Raw genomic sequence first — 20709 nt, forward strand, 5'->3', positions numbered from 1 at the left:
TGGGCACCTGAAACAGGAGAAAAGCCATCTATGCTCCATTTACAGCAAATGTAAAGAGCCAACCAGATGCTTGATAGGTTAGTATGGATCTACAATCAGCCTGTACTGACTGAAGATGCCCCAGTATGACAGAGCTGCTCCTGTAGCCTCTTGGTTACATATTCAGTGTTGAGTGGCCATTGCTTGATGAGATCTAGTTTTTTTCTCTCTGATGTTGAGACTAGTCTTTCCTGGAGCAACAGGAGGAAAAAGAACCACCTTTTTGGTGATTATTTTAACTGAAAGAATAAGATTTGCTGACATCCTTGAGTATTTGAATATCTTCACAGATTCCAGCAGTCACTTCTGATTTACGTTCTGCACAGATCCAAACAAACTTCCTTTACTGAGATGCTTTTTAAGACATAACAATATTTGAACCCTACTAATAGGAACATCTGGTATAGAAACACACCTTACAATACTACTAGAACACACTGAGATGGGAAAAACCTTGCTAGAGAAAAAAACATATGGTCTGATTTAAAACAAAATATTTCCCACCCATTTCTGTGATCTGAACAGGGATAGCTGGCAAGAAACAACACAGCTCTTACCACAAACACATACAGTATTCTAGGATTTTAACACTGTGCATTTGGTATTTACTACAGCATTTTTCTCCTGATACTCTTTTTTAATTTGGATGAGAAGCACCGTCATGGAGAAGAATTTAAATCTGCCTGGGAGAAACTGAAAGGACACTGAAATCTTGCAGGTGGGACTGGAATAATCTGAAAAGCAGGGGAGCACATCAGCTCTGTGAAGGAAAGCTTCTGTCCACTTCCAAATGTAAATTCAAGAATCTCTTTTGCTAGCACAGATCTCAAACCTGGGGCTCTGTGCCTGGAGATCAGTGACTGAGCGAAGCCTAGTTCTGTTAACTGCTACATCCAGGTCATGGTTCTGTCTCAGCCTCTGAAACAGGGTGGCCCAATCCAGACTGCTCACTGGGAATGGTCCTTGGCCCATGCTAATGTCTGCTACAAGCCAGGGAATTGATGGGGTTGGTGCTAATTGCTGTGGGCTAAAAATGTGCCAGGGGCTGCGCTGCTCACTGAACCATGTGGATGATCAACATCTAGTGGCTGTGCTCATGTTCTGATGTGTTTTGGGCTAGGAACATGATGAAACCTAACATTCATCACCAGGCTGGGGAAGCAAGATCCTCTGATCTTCTTTTCCTCTAGAAAAGGAACTTCCTGCTATAAATAAAGCTCCCACAGCCAGCTCCTGGGGGGTGAGGCAATGGCAAGGCAAGACTTCCAAGCAGTGCGACAGTATAAAACATGGATCCTGCACAGCACCTCTGGTTCATGGTTAGGCCTAAGCACAAGTGATTTGCAGGCCATTGGAGCAACAGATTCATCTCAGTCCTGGAAATGCTTTTGACTCATGTGAGGGGGAAGAAGGGAATCCACTGTGGTTCACACTTACAGCCAAAGGAAGAGACCTTCAGTCATTGAGAAGAGTCAGTAGCGCACACCTTGCTCACCTTATGGTTTATGGATATTTGCTATTGTGTAGGGTGGAATTATCTCACTGTTATCGCAGGCGAAAGGACTGATTTCCTGAAAAGAGGGAGGATCTCAGCCCTGGGGCTGAATAGCAGGGCTGGCATAGGGAAAGCGAGTCTGGCAGAGTGTTTCTGTGAGGGGGAGTGACAAAGTGACAAAAACGGATGTGGTGCAGCTGGTATCATCTTGCAGTGAGGTAGTTGCAGGCACCAAGGAAATGGATTCCAAAGAATGACAGCAGGAATCTGTTTCTTCCTGTGCTTCCCAAGCTCTGCACGCTCTGAAAATGTCATGAGCAACGTGTAGCAGGCCAGAATCCAGTGGCATGCCAGCATCAACCAGTTCAGTCATCCTCAGGTTGGTTTGTCTCTCCTGGGACTTTCTGTATTCTCAGAAGTTCATGTATATACAGGATGGATTTTGAGACTGCTTCTCAAACAGGATAAAGAACGTCACCATCCCCAAAGACAGACTGAGGTCAAACCATGCACCTGCTCCCTCATTGAAAATGTTTGTTTGCACCTTTGGGTGTTTCAGAAGTGGTCCTGCCTGCTGGACTGCCTCTGTTAGCGAGCAATTAGGTCACTCAAATGCCACTTAGGACAAAAGTCATTTCAGGAGGAGATTTCCACTGATTCAGTAAATCTGTTGCACTCCCAGATTCAGGACTGTCACCCTGAGCTGGTCGTATAAAAACAGTGATAGCTTCTGAAACAAAGACGTTCTTTCCTTTAGTGCTCAGCAATTTTGAGCCAGCTGTCAACTAAGCCAACCTGAACTGCTCCATCTATGTCAGGGACGGAAACACAGACAAGTCCCTTCCTACTGCTTGCCTTGCATCTTCCCTAGGTTTCCTTTGCACATCTCAGTGGATATCTGCTCCCTGTTCATCCAGAGTTATCGTGGTTTCCTGGATGCCTGAGATGAATCCCATCTCTACTGAGAGCACAGTAGAGCAACCTGAAGACAAAGGGTTGAATTTCTGTATAATTTACCAGCCAATTGCACTGCAGTGTGCAGTCTCCTATGCTCTAACCAGGAATTTGCAGCTATGTCTCCAAGAAAGTCTGCAGCACAAAATTACCTGAAAAGGCCTTAATTTCCAGCCTGGGACCTGTTTGGCATGACCTTGCTCTCCAGAATCCTGTAGCATAAAGATCCCCAAAAGACCTCAGGCTAATCAAACCTCTTACTCTGTGCCTCAGTTTCCCAGCTTGCAGCTCCTAGGAGAAGCATGAGCTAATGCTTGTGTAGTGCTCTGAGGATGCCTACCTCCCTGGTGACTGCCACAGTCTACAAAACCTAAAACCGGCAACGCTGGCTGCCTGCCAGTGCTGTCCTGTGAATGGTGACTCATCTCTATTGGCTGTGCCATGTCCTGTGCGTGATGGTGGCACGTGATGTGGAACAGAAGGTTTTTTTATCAGTACTCCAAAATAACAGAGCAAGGGCTATGGCAAGGCAGCAGACAGAGAAGCTGAAGATGGGGGTAGGAGAAGGGAGAAGGATGACGTCTCTTGCTGGGCTTGCTCCAAAATTCCATTGGAAAAAAAAAAGCTGCTCTTGTCTTCAAAGACTCCTGGACCCAATCCTTTCCCGTGCCAGTACAATACGGCTGATGATAGGGCAAGCTTTCCCCACACCACTCACAGCCTTGGGCCTTGGGCTGGCCTGCTTTCAGCACGCCAGAGCAAGACGTTTCTTTGCCCACTGCCAACTGTGGAGATGGCTTTTTTGATGCCTCTGGGAACTGGCTGAGGACCAGCGACTCGTTTCAAGCAGGGCACCAAATTGCTATCTGTCATCTGGCATTGGTGAGAGGGAGGGGAAGGCAGGAACAGAGCCATATGCCCCTGTCTGGCAAAGCACTTGGGTCATATGAGCGGCCTCCTGAGCGAACTGCTCGTGTGTTTGGAGCCTCCTTGGTTTGTCAACAAACATTTAAAGGGAAACTGTGGTTCAACCAGGCAAGCTTTCAATGAACATAACCCAACTCCTCTTTGCCAAGCTCTTTCAGTGAGCAGACACCCACTGAAGTCCTTTCTTCCTTGCCCACATGGCTTCAAGCAATTGCTTTTTTGCTCACCTCTCACTGACACAGGGAACTGGGGCTGTAGGACAGATAACTCCCATTTCCAGCAGTCCAACTCTCCAACATCTCCAACTCCACAGGTAAAAGTTTTACTGTTGTATTTTTTTGCCCTATGAACTGTCACACAGCACAAGTCCAAGCCCAGAGCCTGACCCTGCTGGACCTTCCCTTCAGCCCATCTCCTGTTATCTAGGACTCAATGAGGCAAAGATTTTCTTAGACAAACATTTCTATTATCACAGAATCATAGAATGGCCTGGGTTGAAAAGGACCACAATGCTCATCCAGTTCCAACCCTCTGCTATGTGCAGGGTCACCAACCAGCAGACCGGGCTGCCCAGAGCCACATCCAGCCTGGCCTTGAATGCCTCCAGGGATGGGGCATCCACAACCTCCTTGGGCAAGAGGGGTTGAAAGGTTGAAGGCTCCCTTTCTAACTCGCCCCAGCTAAGGAGGTTACATTGACTTTCGGAGCGTGAGTGGGAAGTAAGTGGCTATGAAGTAATCCATTAATTTGTTGTCCTTTATGTATCACCTTGTTTTTACATCTCAAACCATTCCATAAGACGTATTTCTTATCTAGCAGGATATTCCAGACAGTATATAGTTCCCAGCAAAGCCATTATTCACAGCATATTATTGGTTAACTATCAGCCTGTCATCAGGGAAAATTAATTGAGAAGTCTATCTTCACATTCGACCTAACTCATTATCGCTCATACAGGAAGCCTGTCACTCAGGTGCAGGGGTGTTGAGTCAACTGGGGGTTGACTCATCCCAAACCCACTCAGCATGGCTGGAAATGCCTTTTCCGGGCAGCAAGGACAACTGATAGCTCACTGAATTTCCTCCAGTACCCTTCCCTCCAATTCCCCACAAGAACTGCTCCAGTTTTCTGAACAGAGCTGCAGGGAAAAGTATCCTGAAATGTCTCTGCAAAAAAAGACGAGCCCTAATCCTAAATGATCAGCACTTTGCTTTGGGAGGAGCAACAAGATTTGGCTATGTCTTTTGCAAACTCTACCACAGCCCTCCAACCAACACACATCTGTAGTTATGATGTCACATAGCCTAAACAAGTGACACCTCAGGCAAGCTGAAGCTAATGTTGCTATTCCTTAAATATACAAGCAGATTCAGACCGCAGGCTGCAGAGAGTGCAGACGTCTTACAGAATCCTGGAGGTTACAACTGGGCTTTGAATAATGGAGGCTTATGTTGAAAATCTCCTTCAGATCACCAGCAGGGCTGCACAGCGGACAGCACAGCGTCAGTGGATGGACAATACTTATGGTGGGGAAAAACCCTGCACTGAACACTGCAGCCTCACACAGGCAAGCTCCCATCAAAAGCACTGAAAAAAACACTTGTATCATGACAGGGAGGAACACTTGACATTCTGCTAAATCTCATTAAATTTTTAAGTAGCCACATGAAAAAAAATTAAGTGAAAGGAAACCTCTTTAAGAGATTTATGGTGAAAAAACTGACATCTCTCTTCCCTCACCAACTGCCTAGAAGCTGAGGGTCTTCTTTAAGTTGGTTGTACATGCCCCTTGCCATTCAGCACAGGGGAACAGGCATCTCTGAAGGATGATGTGGGCTTACAGCAGCTTACTCTGCAAGAAGGGAGATGGATTATCCATAAGGAGCAGTTATGGAATGAAAATCTGTGTTTCTGGGCTCTTTTTTTTGTTGCTGTTCATATTATGTTTCCTTCCCTAAATACACCGTGTAATTGATATCCAAGGCAATTGGTGAATTCCTCTGTGCACTGCTGTCCAGGAATCTGAGGGTATGGGCCACCCTTCCATCCTGTCCTCTCCAAAAGCCTGGGGACAATTACAGTGGGTGAGGGACAGGGCTGCCCCTTCTTCTGAGTCTCATCATCTTTTACCTAATGATAACGGGTTGATCTAAACTCAGCTCCCTCTACATTCCCTGGAAAAGAATCATCGTAGAATCATAGAACGGTTTGATTGGAAAGGTCTTTTAAGATCATCTATTTCCAGTCCCCTGCTATAGGCAGGGAAACCTTCCTCTAGACCAGGTTGCTCACAGCCCCATCCTTTGGCTCTTTTGGATATGGGCTGACCACATTTTGGAGGTATCCTCCCTCCTTCACCCTCCGCTGGCACCAGGACAAGGCTTAGTGATGACACCCTGTAGGTCAGGTTGACGGTTGGACTTGATGATCTTGAAGGTCTTTTCCAACCTAAATGGAAATGATGCTATGACTGTTCTGAACTGACTGCCAGTTTTGCAGACAGCTGCGCTTGTAGCAGATGAATTGCTCGCAATGGGCCTGCATACCAATACCAGATCCTTCCACATACATATTCAGGAACTGATGTAGACCCACTTGTCCCAGCAGCCACAGCACGAGGTTCTCCTGCTCAGGCTCTCAGCATGCATCTTCCAGGTCAGATCTGCTGACCTGATGGAGTACACTGCGTTCTTGCTTCTTTTCTCTCCGTGCTATTTTCTGCTCTTCCCAAGTCATCAGGCAACCAGCAGCTAAGCTGAGATCTGGTCTGCCTTGTGCCAAGGATATTATAAAGGAATAGATCTGACCTTCATGAAATCTCAGCAGATGATGTCCTGAGCTGTACAGAGTCTGGGACTTTACCTCAAGTTCCAGCTCCAGCACTTATGTGGCTGGTGATGTCAGTGCATGCAGGAGATGCTAATTCTTGGGTGATCTGGGTTAGTGAAACAGGTCCATAATTTCCCCCAGCCCTTTCAGAGAGATGCTTCTCAGGCTAAAATGATTCCTGCAAAGCATGGTAAGGATTTTCATTCTTCTACCCATCCACAGTTCTATTGAACCACAGAATCGTGGGATCCTTTGAGTTGGAAGGGACATGTAAAGGCCACCTGGTCCAACTGCCCTGCAATGAACAGGGAGACCTATAGCTCCTTCAGATGCTCCAAGCCCCATCCATCCAGTACAGATGGAACCCAGGAAATAAAGTATGAATCTAATCTCACCCCCATCTGCTCCCTGCTAACTGCAACTACAGCAGCTAAGATCAGCCCTTGCTGTCCCTGTGTTCCTAAGCATCTCTTAAGGAGATGCTCTGGGTCTAAGTAAGTACTTCCAATGGATCCAATCCTCTCACCTCAACAGCTATCTTAACATGGGAACCAAAAGGAAAAGGCAAAAAGTCCTAATAGTCACTGCACTAATGCCATATCTACTGGATAGGAGATGGAGACGTGAGCTGACATTTGCTTCTCAAGACTGGCTTGGCTTCCTGCACTGGGCTTGGCATTGTAGTCTTAAGATTAGGGAAGACTGAAGCTTCAAAGTGGGATGTATGTTGTGGGAAATGGTAAACAGACCATCCTCTAGCACTGACTGAATCCATGAGAGACTGTGAGAGTCATATAGGAACAGCTGGAGTGTGGACATATAAGCATGGGCCATACCTGGGTTTACACGTCCTGATGTGGGTTGCTTTGCCCATGTGCATCCCCCAGTTAAGCAGCTGATGTTCTCCTTGTTTAGAAGCAGAACTGGCCTCTCCTGTCCCATGACACATGAACACTTCATCCAGAAGCTGGATTTTTAAACACATGGACTTCCTAACAATACTTATCTCCACTTCCTTTCATTTCTGCCTGCTTTTAGGGAAATCTCTGAAGCTCCTATTCCTAACTGATCCTCTCAGTAACTAATTTCCCTCTGCAAAATTACTTGCTGACTGGGGAGGGAGGAAAACAGGACCATGGAGGAGCTCCAGGAAACCTTGCACCTGTGCTAGGAGTGCTGAGCAAGTTGTGCTGCCTGCATCCCTGGACATCACCTGCTGTGCTGTGCTCTCAGAGAGAGGATGTGTGCTGCCTCAGAAGAGAGAGCAAGCTGCTCATTTTCGTGGAGGAATGGAGGAACTGCATGGCTGGAGGAAGGGAGGGGGAAGAAAATGATGCAGTCCAGTGGATTAGGCAGCTACTTCTGGAAGTGGCAAACTGAAACAGCCACAGGTCTTCTTGCTTCCAATATCTACACCAAGAATCTTCCCAGGTAGACCAGCAATGCCACAGACAGGCCATCTAAGGTCTAAATGCTATCTAAGTGCCATCCCTGGTGCATAGATTCTGCAAGGTCTGAATAAGCCAGCAGTTCACCAGCTGATACCACTGATGGTTCTCAGAAGGGACAATTCTCTCTCAAGCTGGAGACCAGTTGGTGGCCAACTTGCCCACAGGCAAGGAATGGGGAGATGATCGTCCAAGGGCTGAGATAGGGGCAGATGCCTCTTGACTGGAATGGAATTCCCATACTCCAGAACCTTGCTGCAGCAAAAGACATTAGAATTGGCCAACTCTACTCTGTGTCTGCTTCCAAGATTCTGCTCATGTGTCTTTATGTCTCCAGAGATACCTACTCTACAACATCTTTGTGTCCACACACTCCTGTCCACTGACTTCACCCCTCTATTTTCTTGGGTTTGCTGAAAATGATGGCACCATGGTCACCCCTTCATCCCCTTATGGGCAGGATATGACAACAATCAACCTTAATTACTGGGCGCTCTTCACGAAAGGTCCTCCAGCCCACAACCAAGGCCCTTGTACGACACTTAACACCATCAGAGCATTGCATAGGCATCGAGCTGTTTATCCTCACAACATAATGCCAAATCTGTCCAGCTTTATCATCTCCTAGACATTAGGAGGAAAACTGAGGCACAGAAGGATTGTATTCACCAGTGCCAGGTGACATATGAGTGGTGGCACCTTCAGCTGCAACAGAGATTGCCTGCCTCCTCCTGATAATGCAACAGACTGTACAAGGTTTGGAAGAGCTGAACCTCATCTTTTGACCAATACTGTTTTTTCCTCAGTGGAACAAGCACAAATTTTACCCATCAAACGCAGAGTGGAGCTGGAATGAGATTTGTCCAAAGTGGCAGCCCCGTAACACCATTAGGTTGCGTCCATCGGCAGCTGAGCAAGGGATCATGGGGAAGGCTGAGAGGATGGGAAGGGGAGGACGAGGGGCCCACTTACATGGTAATGTTTCTGCACGGTTCTTTTGGATCATTATGCAGAGCTGTAGCACCAGTTGAGGAGCGCTCTCCAGGAAAGTTTCCAGGAGGCGCAACATATTTACGTCTGCATATTCGTACATCATAGCCCAGTAGAAACGCCGCTGGTGTTCCTTCCGCCTCTGGCTCTGGATCCCCAGGTACATAGTTCGGATATACCTGCAGGAAACAGGAGGAAAAGCAAAGCGTGAGACTTTGGCGTTCAACAAAATCCAATGAGAACGGGGCTGTGGGTCAGTAGCTGGGGGGAGGGAAGTTGTTGGGGGAAAAGGGAGACTGGGATGGACACAGGTGTCTCTGCAGCTCTAACAGCATCTCCTGTAGGATCGGAGGATCTGAGAAACCTACAGCACCCTCACTGTGCAATGGAAAGTGGGACATCTTTGACTTACACCACCCAAATATGACGTGTGAGGGGTAGGAAATGCTCATGGGACTTTTGCACAAGGAAATAACTCCTCTACTTTGTTTTCTTGAGGAAAGGAGAAGCTACATAGCAAAGGCTGTTACTGACACTTGGTGGTGGTCCGACCGATGGCCTAAGACCCTTCAGCACTCCACAGAGGCCCCTCCCTCATGAACCCCAGAGATATGACTGCATATCATCACTGGCAGAGCAACAGGATGGCATTTTCACCTTCAGCACACATGACCCACGAATGCAAAAGGCCACACAGCTTGCCAATGGTCAGCAATTGAGGTTTTTGGCCCTACTGGACTAGAAGGAGGTGCTGTGTATGGATGGATACTGTTCTGTTGTCTCTGTTTCCATAACAGGTGTGCAAGGAGACCTGCAAACCTCACCCTAGGAACACAACTTCCCTTGAGAGAACCTTCGGCCAACCTCTGTCAATAGAGTTGATCAAATCAGGGCAGCACAAGCTGCTCAGATCTAACGAGACTCATAGCATTTTAAGAAAATAAGTATCTCCTAACAGGTTCCCTGCTAATTCTTGCTGATATTAATGACCTAATAGTAATTCTGAGCAGTAACTGTAACCTTGTGCTCTGAGATGTAGTATAGGAATTGCTATACTTAATGCTGACCCCAAAACTGGTCATCTGAGAGAGACAATGCAAAGCAAGAACCCCTCTGCCCCATCTCAGATGCCTGCATGGGAGTGGGATGTGGCGTTGGGATGGGCTCCCAGCTTCACAAAGCAGGGTTCTAGCAAACTGCTGAGATCATTCCTGGCCACCCAGGACTGCATGGCAAGGAAAGGGGTTGAAACAAGATGATCTTTGAGGTCTTTTTCAACCCAGGCCATTCTGTGAAGAGTGTGATGAAAGGATGCAACTCTTGGTAGCCTCTATAGCTCTAAACAAGGGACAGGGAGAGGAGAGAGAAGCTCTTCAAGCCCTGCCCTTGCTCAAGCACCTTGTCCTTCCCGTTTGCTCTTCACAACCACAGAAAATTAAAGACCCCGAAGGAAGACTCAGAGGACACCAAATGACTGACTCAGGAAAGCCACCAGGTGGGGCTCGACACTCGAGAAAAATGCTACACAGATCACAGGTGACACTGGTGGGACAGCCCCAGCAGAACTCCAGTGGGGTGGAAGCACCCATGGACTCACTGAGTCACTCAAGAAGAGCAAGAAGCAGCTCCCCTTCTGCATCTGCATAAAATGCATTGGACTAATGCATGGCCTGATCCTGACTCCATCAGGAGCTGGAACAACGGCAATGACAGCGTCACACCTAACTGTTGAACCCACAGCTTTTTGCACATGCTGGCTGCACCACGCTCCTTCCATAGTTGGGGAAACTGAGTCATGGATGTCCAAAAGGGCTCTCCTGAGTCCTCCAGACAGGCGGTGAGCAGAACCCAGATGTCTCAGTGGTAAACTGGTGGGAGTTGTTGACTCCTTCAAAGGCAGAGAGGCCTTGCAGAGAGATTTGGACAAACTGGAAGGCTGAGCCATCACCAACTGCATGCAGTTTAACAAGTGCAAATGCTGGATTCTGCACCTGGGATGGGGCAAGCAAGGCTATGCATATAGACTGGGGGATTGCTGGACAGCAGTCCTGTGGAATGGGATCTGAGGGTTCTGGCAAGTTGAACCTAAGCCAACAGTGTGGCCTGGCAGCCAAAAGGGCCAACCGTACCCAGGTGGTGCTGTGTGGAGCCAGGAGCTGGACTCAGTGGTCCTTCCAACTAGGGATATTCTATGCTTCTATGACTCTCCCCACCTCCCAACCTCAACCTCTTGCCTAACACCCCTTGTGGTTCCACTGAGAAAAAAAACCCTTCAGACTTTTGAGCTTCCCAAGGCGGCAAGTCCTACCTCACCACCAGGAGATGACACACCACTCCATCTCTTGGTCCAGGCAAAAATACTTTGCCAGTAGCAAACAGGGTTCTATAATTAGACTTTCAAATCCATATTCAGGCCTGATCCTCAAGCTTCAGCAACACGATGCTTCCCCTTATGTCAGTGAAAGCCATTCACCGCTCCGCGCTTTTGAAAATCAGGCTAATTTATTTATTTAAGAGCTTAATTTTGGATACAGGAGCCTAACTTCGGGCTTTCTATTTTTTTGAATGCTGGCTATTTTTATCTACGAGTGTGTGTATTTGCGTGCACATGTGTATTTTTAGTTCTGAGTTCCATCCCAGCTTCAAGAGACAGAACTAATTTGGGGCCGGGGTGTTTTTCTTTACATGCACAAAGGGTTGGCTGTCCCCTCTGCTCTGGCAGGGCTCCCAGAATTCCTGTTGGTATAATTACTCTCATGCTTATTTACTACGGATGCTGCAGCAGCACACAAACCATGCGGGGCAGAGGCGACGCTGTCCTGCGACAAAGCAGATTTTGGAGGAGCAAAATCCATCAGCTGCAAAATTGTGGTCAAATAACTTTTGGACAGGACCCCGTGGATGATAAAGACTGCTTAGCAGAAATGCCCAGAGATGGGATTGTGGAGTCAGAGGCTGTGTCTGTACCATTAAACAAAAGAGACCAAAGTGTTTGGCCAGCTGGCATGACTCAACTCCATGTGCCTACATCTGTGTTGGCTGGCCTTGGACAAAGTTGCCAGAGCTTGCATGGATGATATAACAGTATTGACTGTTCCAAAACACTGTTCCTTGGCTCTGTTCTCTTGACAGAGGTGTCTGAATACCACCAGCAGAAAGTGTAGGAGCATGCCCCAGGCACTGAGGGAAAAGACAAGGACAGTGGTATGCGCAAGGGCCACAGAAGCACAGTAAGGAATAGCAGCCTAGCCCCCGGGCTGTGTTTTAAGGGAAGAAGTGCCCTAATGGCCTGTCCCACACAATCACAGGCTGACCAAGGTCAAGAATCTCACACTGCATCTACAACAGTCAACAAAGCATGTGAGCCTGATTGCCTTATCTAAGGCCAACTGGCCCAAGGTGACCCTAGAAACGAGCTCTGTCATGACCCCAAGCCAGCTGGCTGCCTTCAGATCAATACAGGAGTGACTTCTGACCCCTGCTCGGTTCTGAACCCTGTTGAGGTTATTATCTGGGAGAGCACTACTGTGCCTTGATCAATCTAGTAGTGATGCTAACAGTTTAGCAGCCTGATGAAGTTACAGTGCCCATGACCAGGTCTTGAAATTGCCCAGTTTACCATGGGTATATGGAAAGATGGAAGGTAATAGGATTTGGGCTACTCAGTCCACTCCCAACAACTCTAGATTAGGAAACTCATCTTGACCAAGCACAACCAAGCCTACTACTGCTTTCTGAGAAGCAAATCCTGGATGGAAAAAAATGAGAGTATTTCTGACCTCAAGGATCACTTTTGACAGTTTTAACCCTAAACAGTTTGACAACTTTTGACCCTAGAAGATCACAGACAGTAGAGGGACATGAACAGACTTCTGACTGTTCCCTACACACCAGAAGCAGAGCACTAGAAATAAGAAGAAGCTCAAAATTTAACTCTGCTTGCAGGACCTTACATTGCCCTTTTGGCTTCATTGGGGTTCATCAGGACCAGGAGGGCAGCAGGTACAACTTCCTTCATTTCTCTCCTCTCCCACAGCACTACAGATGCATGGTGATGACCTGAACAACATGGTAGCAATGCACACGCTGTGAACAGGCACCATCTCCCTTGCCATCCTGTGGCACCAACCATTTCCCTGGTGCTCAGCCCTGGAGAAGAAGGATGGTTTGGGGTGAGTTACCCAGCTGCTGGCTCACCCTCCTACCACCTCCTCCTCCACAGGCACTCCTGCTAACTCTTGCAGAGGGCCATTATCTTTATGCACCAGAGGGTGTTTGCAGATTAAAAGCCCACTTCTTGGAAGGAAGGAAATCAGGACATGTGGAACCGCTCAGCTGGAAGGCTTGAAAGGGAGGCTGGCTGAATGCAGCCTTAAAATGAGGTTATGTAAGGCCAGATCTCAGCTGGAGCAAGTTGGCATCCATAGGGCTCTAGCAATTTACACCAGCTGAGGCTTTGGCCTGCTTTTTTAATTTTAATGAATTATTTTCATTCTAACAAATATAAGAAGGAATATAAGATGCAACGCTCAAGCAACAGGAGAATATGAAAGTAAAATGCTATCTATTAAAAAAAAATCAAAATCAAACATAGAGTTACCAGTGCAATTAACATGCTCAGTATCAACACCTGTTAGGGGTTTTTGCTTTGTTATAGCGTTGCAAGTTAGCAATAAAGATTCACAGTCAATTAGTGTTCCTAGATGGAGTACCAAGGTAGTAACTCTGGGCCCCATCCAAGTGCTGACACAGCACTGCTTCCTCTGGCTGCATCCAAACCATGTTGGGGAGCAGTTCCTGGCCCTGGGATAATTCCCAAAGGGTATTTCAGGGCTTTTCTATACCACTGCTGGCTGTCCCGGGCCCACACCATGCTGGGGACCATTGCTAAATTGGGAAATATCACTTGCCACTTCAGAAGCAAGCAAGGATGCCTGAAATCTTCCTCATATACCATGGCAACCACTCGTGACTATATCTTTCTGGATTTTGGGGGCATTCATTAGGCCTTCATTTTTCAGAGCTCTCTGATATCTTAGAATCACAGAACCATAGAATCATCAAGGTTGGAAAGGACTTCCAAGATCATCCAGTCCAACCATCCACCCATCGCCAATATTTCCCACATCTTGCCGCTGCTGGCATTTTTTTTATGGAGTTTGTACCCCAGAGTGAATAAAATGCAGCAAAAGGTGTGTTCATCAAGTATTTCAGCACTTCTGCCTTGCACTTTCTGCCCTCTCTTTCCCAATAGACATGCCATAGTGTAAAACTAACCTTTATTTAGGTGACTGCTTCAAACCATGCCTAATAATTAATAATCTCCAAGCCTTGCCTTGCTTGTCTGAGGAGAATGTTGCTAAACACAAAACAAGCTTGTTCTAAACTTCAGAGATGCTGACATGAAGGGCATGACAGCATTTGTGGACTTCTGTTAACCAGCAGAGGAGGACAGCATCTTTGCTGAGGCACAGAGTTTACACCATTATCTGAGCACCGAACCTGGAATGACAAAATTATTTCATTATCTTAGCTTGAAAGCTTCTCTGTGAGCAAGATTCTCAAGAGCATTAGTCAAGATCTGTTCTCTTTAAAGACAGAATCAAGTCAAGTCAACCCAGGCTGGATGGGGCTGTGAGCAACCTGGTCTAGAGGTGAATGTCCCTGCCTATAGCAGGGGGTTGGAACTGGATGATCTTAAAGGTCCCTTCCAACACAAACCATTCTGTGATCCTGTGATTCTAAGTCCAACTTCCAGAATAATTGCCTCTTCACAGAAAACACTTGCCTTCATGTGATTCAAAACCTCACTCTATAAATGCATGTATTTGAGAGGGGATGATATTTGAACGTCCATTTATATTATAAGGTCATTTTGAGACAATCTGTTTGCAACTGTAGCATCTGCTAGAAAAAAATGATAGTGCCACTCTTCTGCTGTGTAGGAGAAGCTGCAATCATTTCGTATTTTAAACTAGTTTAAAGCTGTTTTAAAACACAGATGGCTTTACTACATACCAACCACAGAAGAGGCATATGATTTATTTCACAAAACGTACATTAGGGAGGATCATATCACAGAGTGATAGTGTAATTTGGTTTGGAAGGGAGTCCTAGATGTCTATGGACCAAGTCTCATCTCAAAATGGGGATAACTTCTGACTGGTCATGGCTTTGTGCAGCCATTAATCCTCAATGACAGGGACCCCACATACCCTTCCCATATTTAAAAGGGGGGTATAAGCAGTGGGGGAATCAACTTTTTATTCAGGTAGACAGTGACAGGACAAGGGGGAATGGTTTGAAGTTGAAGGAGGGAAGATTTAGGTTGGATGTCAGGGGGAAGTTCTTTCCTATGAGAGTGGTGAGGTGCTGGAACAGCTGCCCAGAGAGGCTGTGGATGCTCCGTCCATCCCTGGAGGTGTTCAAGGCCAGGTTGGATGGGGCCCTGGGCAGCCTGGGCTGCTATGAAATGTGGAGGTTGGTGGCCCTGCATGTGGCAGGGGGGTTGGAGCTTCGTGATCCTTGGGGTCCCTTCCAACCCAACCATTCTATGATTCTATAATTTCAGAGTAATGTTCCCAGCTCCTGTGCAATGGAGCTGCTTCGGTTGCACTGCCAGTAGAGCACAGCACGTACTATATTCCCTCCTCCAGGATGCTGCCCACAGCCTGTGTTCAATTCCTTTTCTACTGGCAGTTTAAGCAGAGATTTAGGACCGTTCCTTTGTGACCTCGTGGCAGAGCTGCAGGTGTGCTTTCATCCTGCTGATAGTGCTGAGGTCATAACCTCCAGCAGACACACGGGGCAGAGAACTGGGGCAGAGGCATCACTGCAGCTAAACCTGCCAGAGGCTGAAGACACGTGTGCTGTCTGTCCCCAGGCTACTCAGTCTGGGGGTTGTTCCTGGCATTCATCTGTGTGACTTTCTCCTTCTGTAGCTGCAGATATTTGACTCACAGACTGAAAGACCACAACCAGAAGAAGAGAAACAAACCATAAGTACTAGCCCCACTTTCCACTACTACTTCATCAAACTTCTCCAAATCTGGTCTGTTACTGCAAGAAAGCCTGGCATGTAGCCCTTTGTTTGCATAGATAGTCATGGCTGTGTCACAGAATCATATAATAGAGTCATAGAATGGCCTGGGTTGAAAAGGACCACAATGATCATCCAGTTCCAACCTCCTGCTATGTGCAGGGTCACCAACCAGCAGACCAGGCTGCCCAGAGCCACATCCAGCCTGGCCTTGAATGCCTCCAGAGATGGGTCATCCACAGCCTCCTTGGGCAACCTGTTCCAGTGCGTCCACCCTGTGTCATTGGCATCATCAGCAGTTTTGCAAGCTACTTCTCAGCCCCTCTCTCCTCACCTGCATTCCCATGGCCCATGGGGCTCCTGGGGACAGACAGAGTCCCCACCTGCAGATCTTCACTCAGTAAATCAATACAGCAGCAGAGATCAGCTTTGTAGCGGGAGTTACTACAGTGCTGAGATGGCCTTGTAGAAATCATGTTTATGTTTTGACTTGTCAATTATTTTGCCAAGCATACAGCCTGAAACAGGAAAAAAACCAAGAATCTCTTCATCACCGTGGCATGAAAATCCTTTTTTTCTTAATTTTAATATGGGAAGCATCTTCTGTGCAGTGCAAAAGAGCAGGCAGGGTAGCAGGGGCTGCTGGAGAGGGATATCACAGGGATGTCACAGCATCTATTACACGTGGGATGGTCTCGTATCCCAGCACTGAGCCAAATGCACTCTTCTGTCACAGATTCTCCCCAAATCCTTTACGATTCTGCAGTCCCAATGCCTTTCCTATTTTACACACCCTTATTTACTTAAAGTAGATTCCGATACCTACTGTTATCGCCCCTGGCAAAGCCTTCTGTTTTAAATCAAAGCTGTTAAATAGCTTAATGTCAGAAAGAAAGAAGTTGAACTCAGACTGAATTTTCATTTCAAGACTGTGTGAGTGAATGGAGTTTAATGTCAGGGCTCTTCTTTCGGAAATAAAAGTGGTCCCAGTCCACTAAGCATTACAAAACGGATGCGGTCTTGAAAGTAAATGGAGGTCTTCTGAATGACCTGTCTGGTCTTGGCAAGTTTCAGGGCAAACCCACAGAAACGCCTGAGGGCTCCAAAAACGTAAGTATTCAAGGGCATGATACTACAGGGACACATGGAAACAGTCACCTTGCCCTTTCTATAGGATGGGCAGCATTATAGTACTTAACCCAGAAGGTCTCAAGAGATAACTTGGCAGCATGTGGACTCCCCAGAGCCACCAGATATCTCAGGGGAGGATGAGTTTGCATTGGCTTGGGAGCTGAAAAGAGGGACATGTCCTTACAGCTCTCTGCAAGCCCCCAAGATCCCCTGGTGGAGGACGAGAGCAATAGAGAGGGAAGTATTGGCTGCAGCGTGGGTCCCTGGAGATGTAGGCATACCGTGGAGGTTTCTTCTTCTTAGGATCTTCCACTTCCCAGATGATTTAACAGACGACTTTTGGCAGAGCAGGTCCAAAGATCTGTACAGAGACAGCAGGCAGCCTGGGGTTTAAACCCTCCAAAACTGATGCGGACCCCAGAAGCAAAAAGAACCACGATGGGGGGCTGATCCATTTGGTCAAGTGGAAACGTTTCCTGTCACCAGGCTCTAGCTGCTGGAGAAGGGGAGTCACATTTCGAGCTATGACATCAGGAACCTGATAGAACTGGTAGTAGAATTTACTGAACTTACAGTATTTACTCTCTCCTTGACCATCAAGGTCACTGATGCCGAAGTAGAACCCGAAGTCACTGGGCAGCAATCCCATGCAGAACTGTGGCTCTGTGGAGCTGAGGAGGAGAGTGAAGGGAACGGATCCCCTCAGGGCCACCAAAACCCTCTTGTGGGGACACTGGGTGCAGCCCAGCCTCATAAGGGACCACCACAGCCCTGGAATACAGCATTCAGCAGCACATCCCCAGCTGGTCTGTGCTGTTGGGTCACAGCATCCCCAGAGCAGGGCTCCTGACACAGAGACACTGCACAAGAGTCGAGGCTGTCGCCTTCGCTTTGCTGTCTGCTGGAGAAAAAAGGAGCTAAGAATTGGGTGAGCGCCTGTGAAATCCTGGAAGAGCGGCCTCAGATCTCGGCTATTTTTAGTTTCACAGAAGCTGTGCATACATTACCAGGGGCCTGCCTTCCTCTCTGGGCTCTCAGAAATCACACGGCGTCCTCCCAGCCTGCCAGGAAAGAGTTTAACCCTTGTTTGTCTGATGGCTATCAGCCCATCCGTGCCAGTCACACCTTCGTACGGATCCCGATGCGGACCAGAGAAGGGTCTGGAAAAGTCATCACGCACATTTTGGCCGCAGTCAGGTGGAGGAGGATTTGGGGTGTTTGCTTTTTAGTCTCTTACATCATTCAAGATCTTCAGGCAGACTGTTCTAACGGAAGACATCCCCACCCACAGCAGGGCATTGGACCTGCATGGTCCGTAAGGTCTCCTTCAGCCCAAACCATTCTGTGATTGTATGGTTACATAGAACTTCAACATTATCAATATTTATTACCTCTACTGCTTTGTATTACTCATCAGCTATTTCTGGCCAGAGGAAATGCACTGACGCGTTGCATAGCATGTTTGTAATCTGTTCTTTAAGGGCGCTGTGAGTCCAACTGCAGGCCTGCAAACACGCACACACGTGCAGACACTGCACTGCATTTGGGTGTCATAGTATCCCGGGGCTTTTGAGGCACTGGTATCAGTGAATCAAACAAGACTTCATCCCCACAGAGTGGCTTTTCCAAAGTTGCAAGATGTGGTTAGCCATCAGGAGAGGAGACATGGTGCTTTCAGAAGGCATGGAAGCCCTTAACTCAACTTAGGCCACATCTGGAGTACTGCGCCCAGGCCTGGGGCCCCCAGTACAAGAAAAACACAGAGTTCTTGGAATAAGACCAGAGGAGGGCCACTAAGATGATCAGAGGGCTGGAGCAGCTCTCCTATGAGGAACTGGGCTTGTTTAGCTTGGAGAAGAGAAGGCTGTGGGAAGACCTTATTGTGGCCTTCCAGTGCTTGAAGGGAGCGTATAAACAGAAGGGGGAACGGCTGTTTGTGAGGGTGGATGGTGATAGGACAAGGGGAATGGTTTTAAACTGAGACAGGGGAGGTTTAGGTTGGATATTAGGAGGAAGTTTTTCAGCCAGAGGGTGGTGAGGCACTGGAACAGGTTGCCCAAGGAGGCTGTGGATGCCCCATCCCTGCAGGCATTCAAGGCCAGGCTGGATGTGGCTCTGGGCAGCCTGGGCTGCTGGTTGGTGACCTGCACATAGCAGGGGGTTGGAACTGGATGAGCACTGTGGCCATTCTACGATTCTATGATTCAGTGATTCCTTGCATTACCTGCAGTGATGTTACGGGTCTCCTCCCATCCTCATGATTAACAACAAGCATCCCAGCAGCTTGCCTACTCGCAGCACTTATTCCAGCTGCTGGGGGCTCAGGGTATGGATGTACCACTACAGAAAAGCAAGCTGCACACAGGAGCTTATGGGTACCTGCAATTGCAGCTGTTTCCATTAAATAGGCTCCTCATTAAGACTGACTGGAAATAATGAAGCAAAGAGAGATGCTTTCTAGTGGTCACCGTCAGGAAAAAAGCAGCCCAGGTGTGGTATTGCATGGCATTATAGTAATCGTTCTTTTTCCTTTCCTCCTATCAATTCAAAAGGAGCTTTCTGCTCAGAGCTTAATGGCAGCAGAGCCACCTGAGCACGTCTCCTTCCCCCCCCGCTCGCTGCAGAGCACACGTGCTGGCGGGCAGTTTGTCCAAGTGACACCAATGCAGCCGCAGGAGCTTTGTACCAGCAAACAGCATCTGCAAGGCACGGCATCCAGCAACGAGGGGCTGATGTTCATGCAGTTCAGCACTGAAATGGAGGCACGGAGGTCAAGTGACTTCCCTCACTCTATTGGGGAAATGGTGTGCTAGGGGGAGGACTGCAATTCAGAAGACCCTTGTCTCCCTGCCCCTCCTGGATCAGCTTCTTGTCTCCTTTCGGATGTGCAAGGTGAGCGCCTGACACAAATGGAAATAAAGCCCTTCCTTCTCACACACGTCCTTTCGACCTCCCGCTGCTCGCAATGCTTCCCCAGCCCAAACGAATGCTTCCTGCATGCCTGATGCAGCCAAGGCAGCTGCCCTGCACTGCGCGGGGGGTGTTTGCATTAACATTGACTATCGTAACTGCTCAGACGAGATATATCCCAGAAGCATCAATAAATTGCTGAACTCATTGATCTAGACATGACTCAGGAGTCACCACTGAATAATCTCTTATAGGCACCTTCCTCTGGCTGAGCCCGAACACAGCTTCTGCTCTCATCAGCAAAGCAGAAGAGGTCTTTTCCATCTTGCACTTCTCTAGGGGAAGGCCAGCTTAAATGACACGTGGGGGTTATTGATTCCAGTAATGTATGAATGGATTTTCCTCCCCCTCTGCTCCCCCTGCCCTGCGAAATCATTCAGCCCCTCTGTCATTCACTGCCAAGTGCCTTTCCAAAGTGCAAAGATGCAATCCTTCCCTGCTGGCATTGCATGCTGTCTCCAAAGCCCCGATCTTGGCTGCCCTGTTTTCTCCTGCCTCCTCTGATCCTGCAGAGTACTGTTTCCTGGAGGCAGGATTTAACCTTGTGCAGTGATACAAGGATCCAGCAATGGAGAACATGAAAGGTCTCTACTTAAGAAGGAAGGCGTGTGGCCAAAGCAGCTGGAGAAGCTCAGGCTGCAGAATGGAGGGGAAAGGTGGTACAGCTGCCTGCTGGGATGGGCCTGGAAGACTTTGCAGCACTCCATGAATCCATTCCATCTACTCCTAGAATCACAGAATCACAGAGCTGTTTGAGTAGGAAGTGATCCTTCAAGGCCATCTGTCCCACTCCCTGCACTGAACAGGGACACCCACAGCTCCATCAGTGCTCAGAGCCCATCCAGCCTGACCTTGGCTGTCTGAAAGGATGGAGCACCCACCTCATC

General features: G+C 47.9%; 1 protein-coding gene across 1 annotated transcript in view; it reads right to left on the reverse strand.

The window, feature by feature from the left end:
- XKR6 (XK related 6) overlaps window positions 1-20709 on the reverse strand; it is a 188910-nt gene that overhangs the window by 48613 nt on the left and 119588 nt on the right. Inside the window, exon 2 of the mRNA XM_085218315.1 lies at window positions 8665-8861. Within this exon, the coding sequence (XP_085074441.1) occupies window positions 8665-8861 (197 nt within the window). The remainder of the gene's footprint in view (window positions 1-8664; window positions 8862-20709) is intronic.

The sequence above is a fragment of the Meleagris gallopavo genome, chromosome 2 (genome assembly GCF_905368555.1).
Source record: "Meleagris gallopavo chromosome 2, MGAL_WU_HG_1.1, whole genome shotgun sequence".
Taxonomy (NCBI): Eukaryota; Metazoa; Chordata; class Aves; order Galliformes; family Phasianidae; genus Meleagris; species Meleagris gallopavo.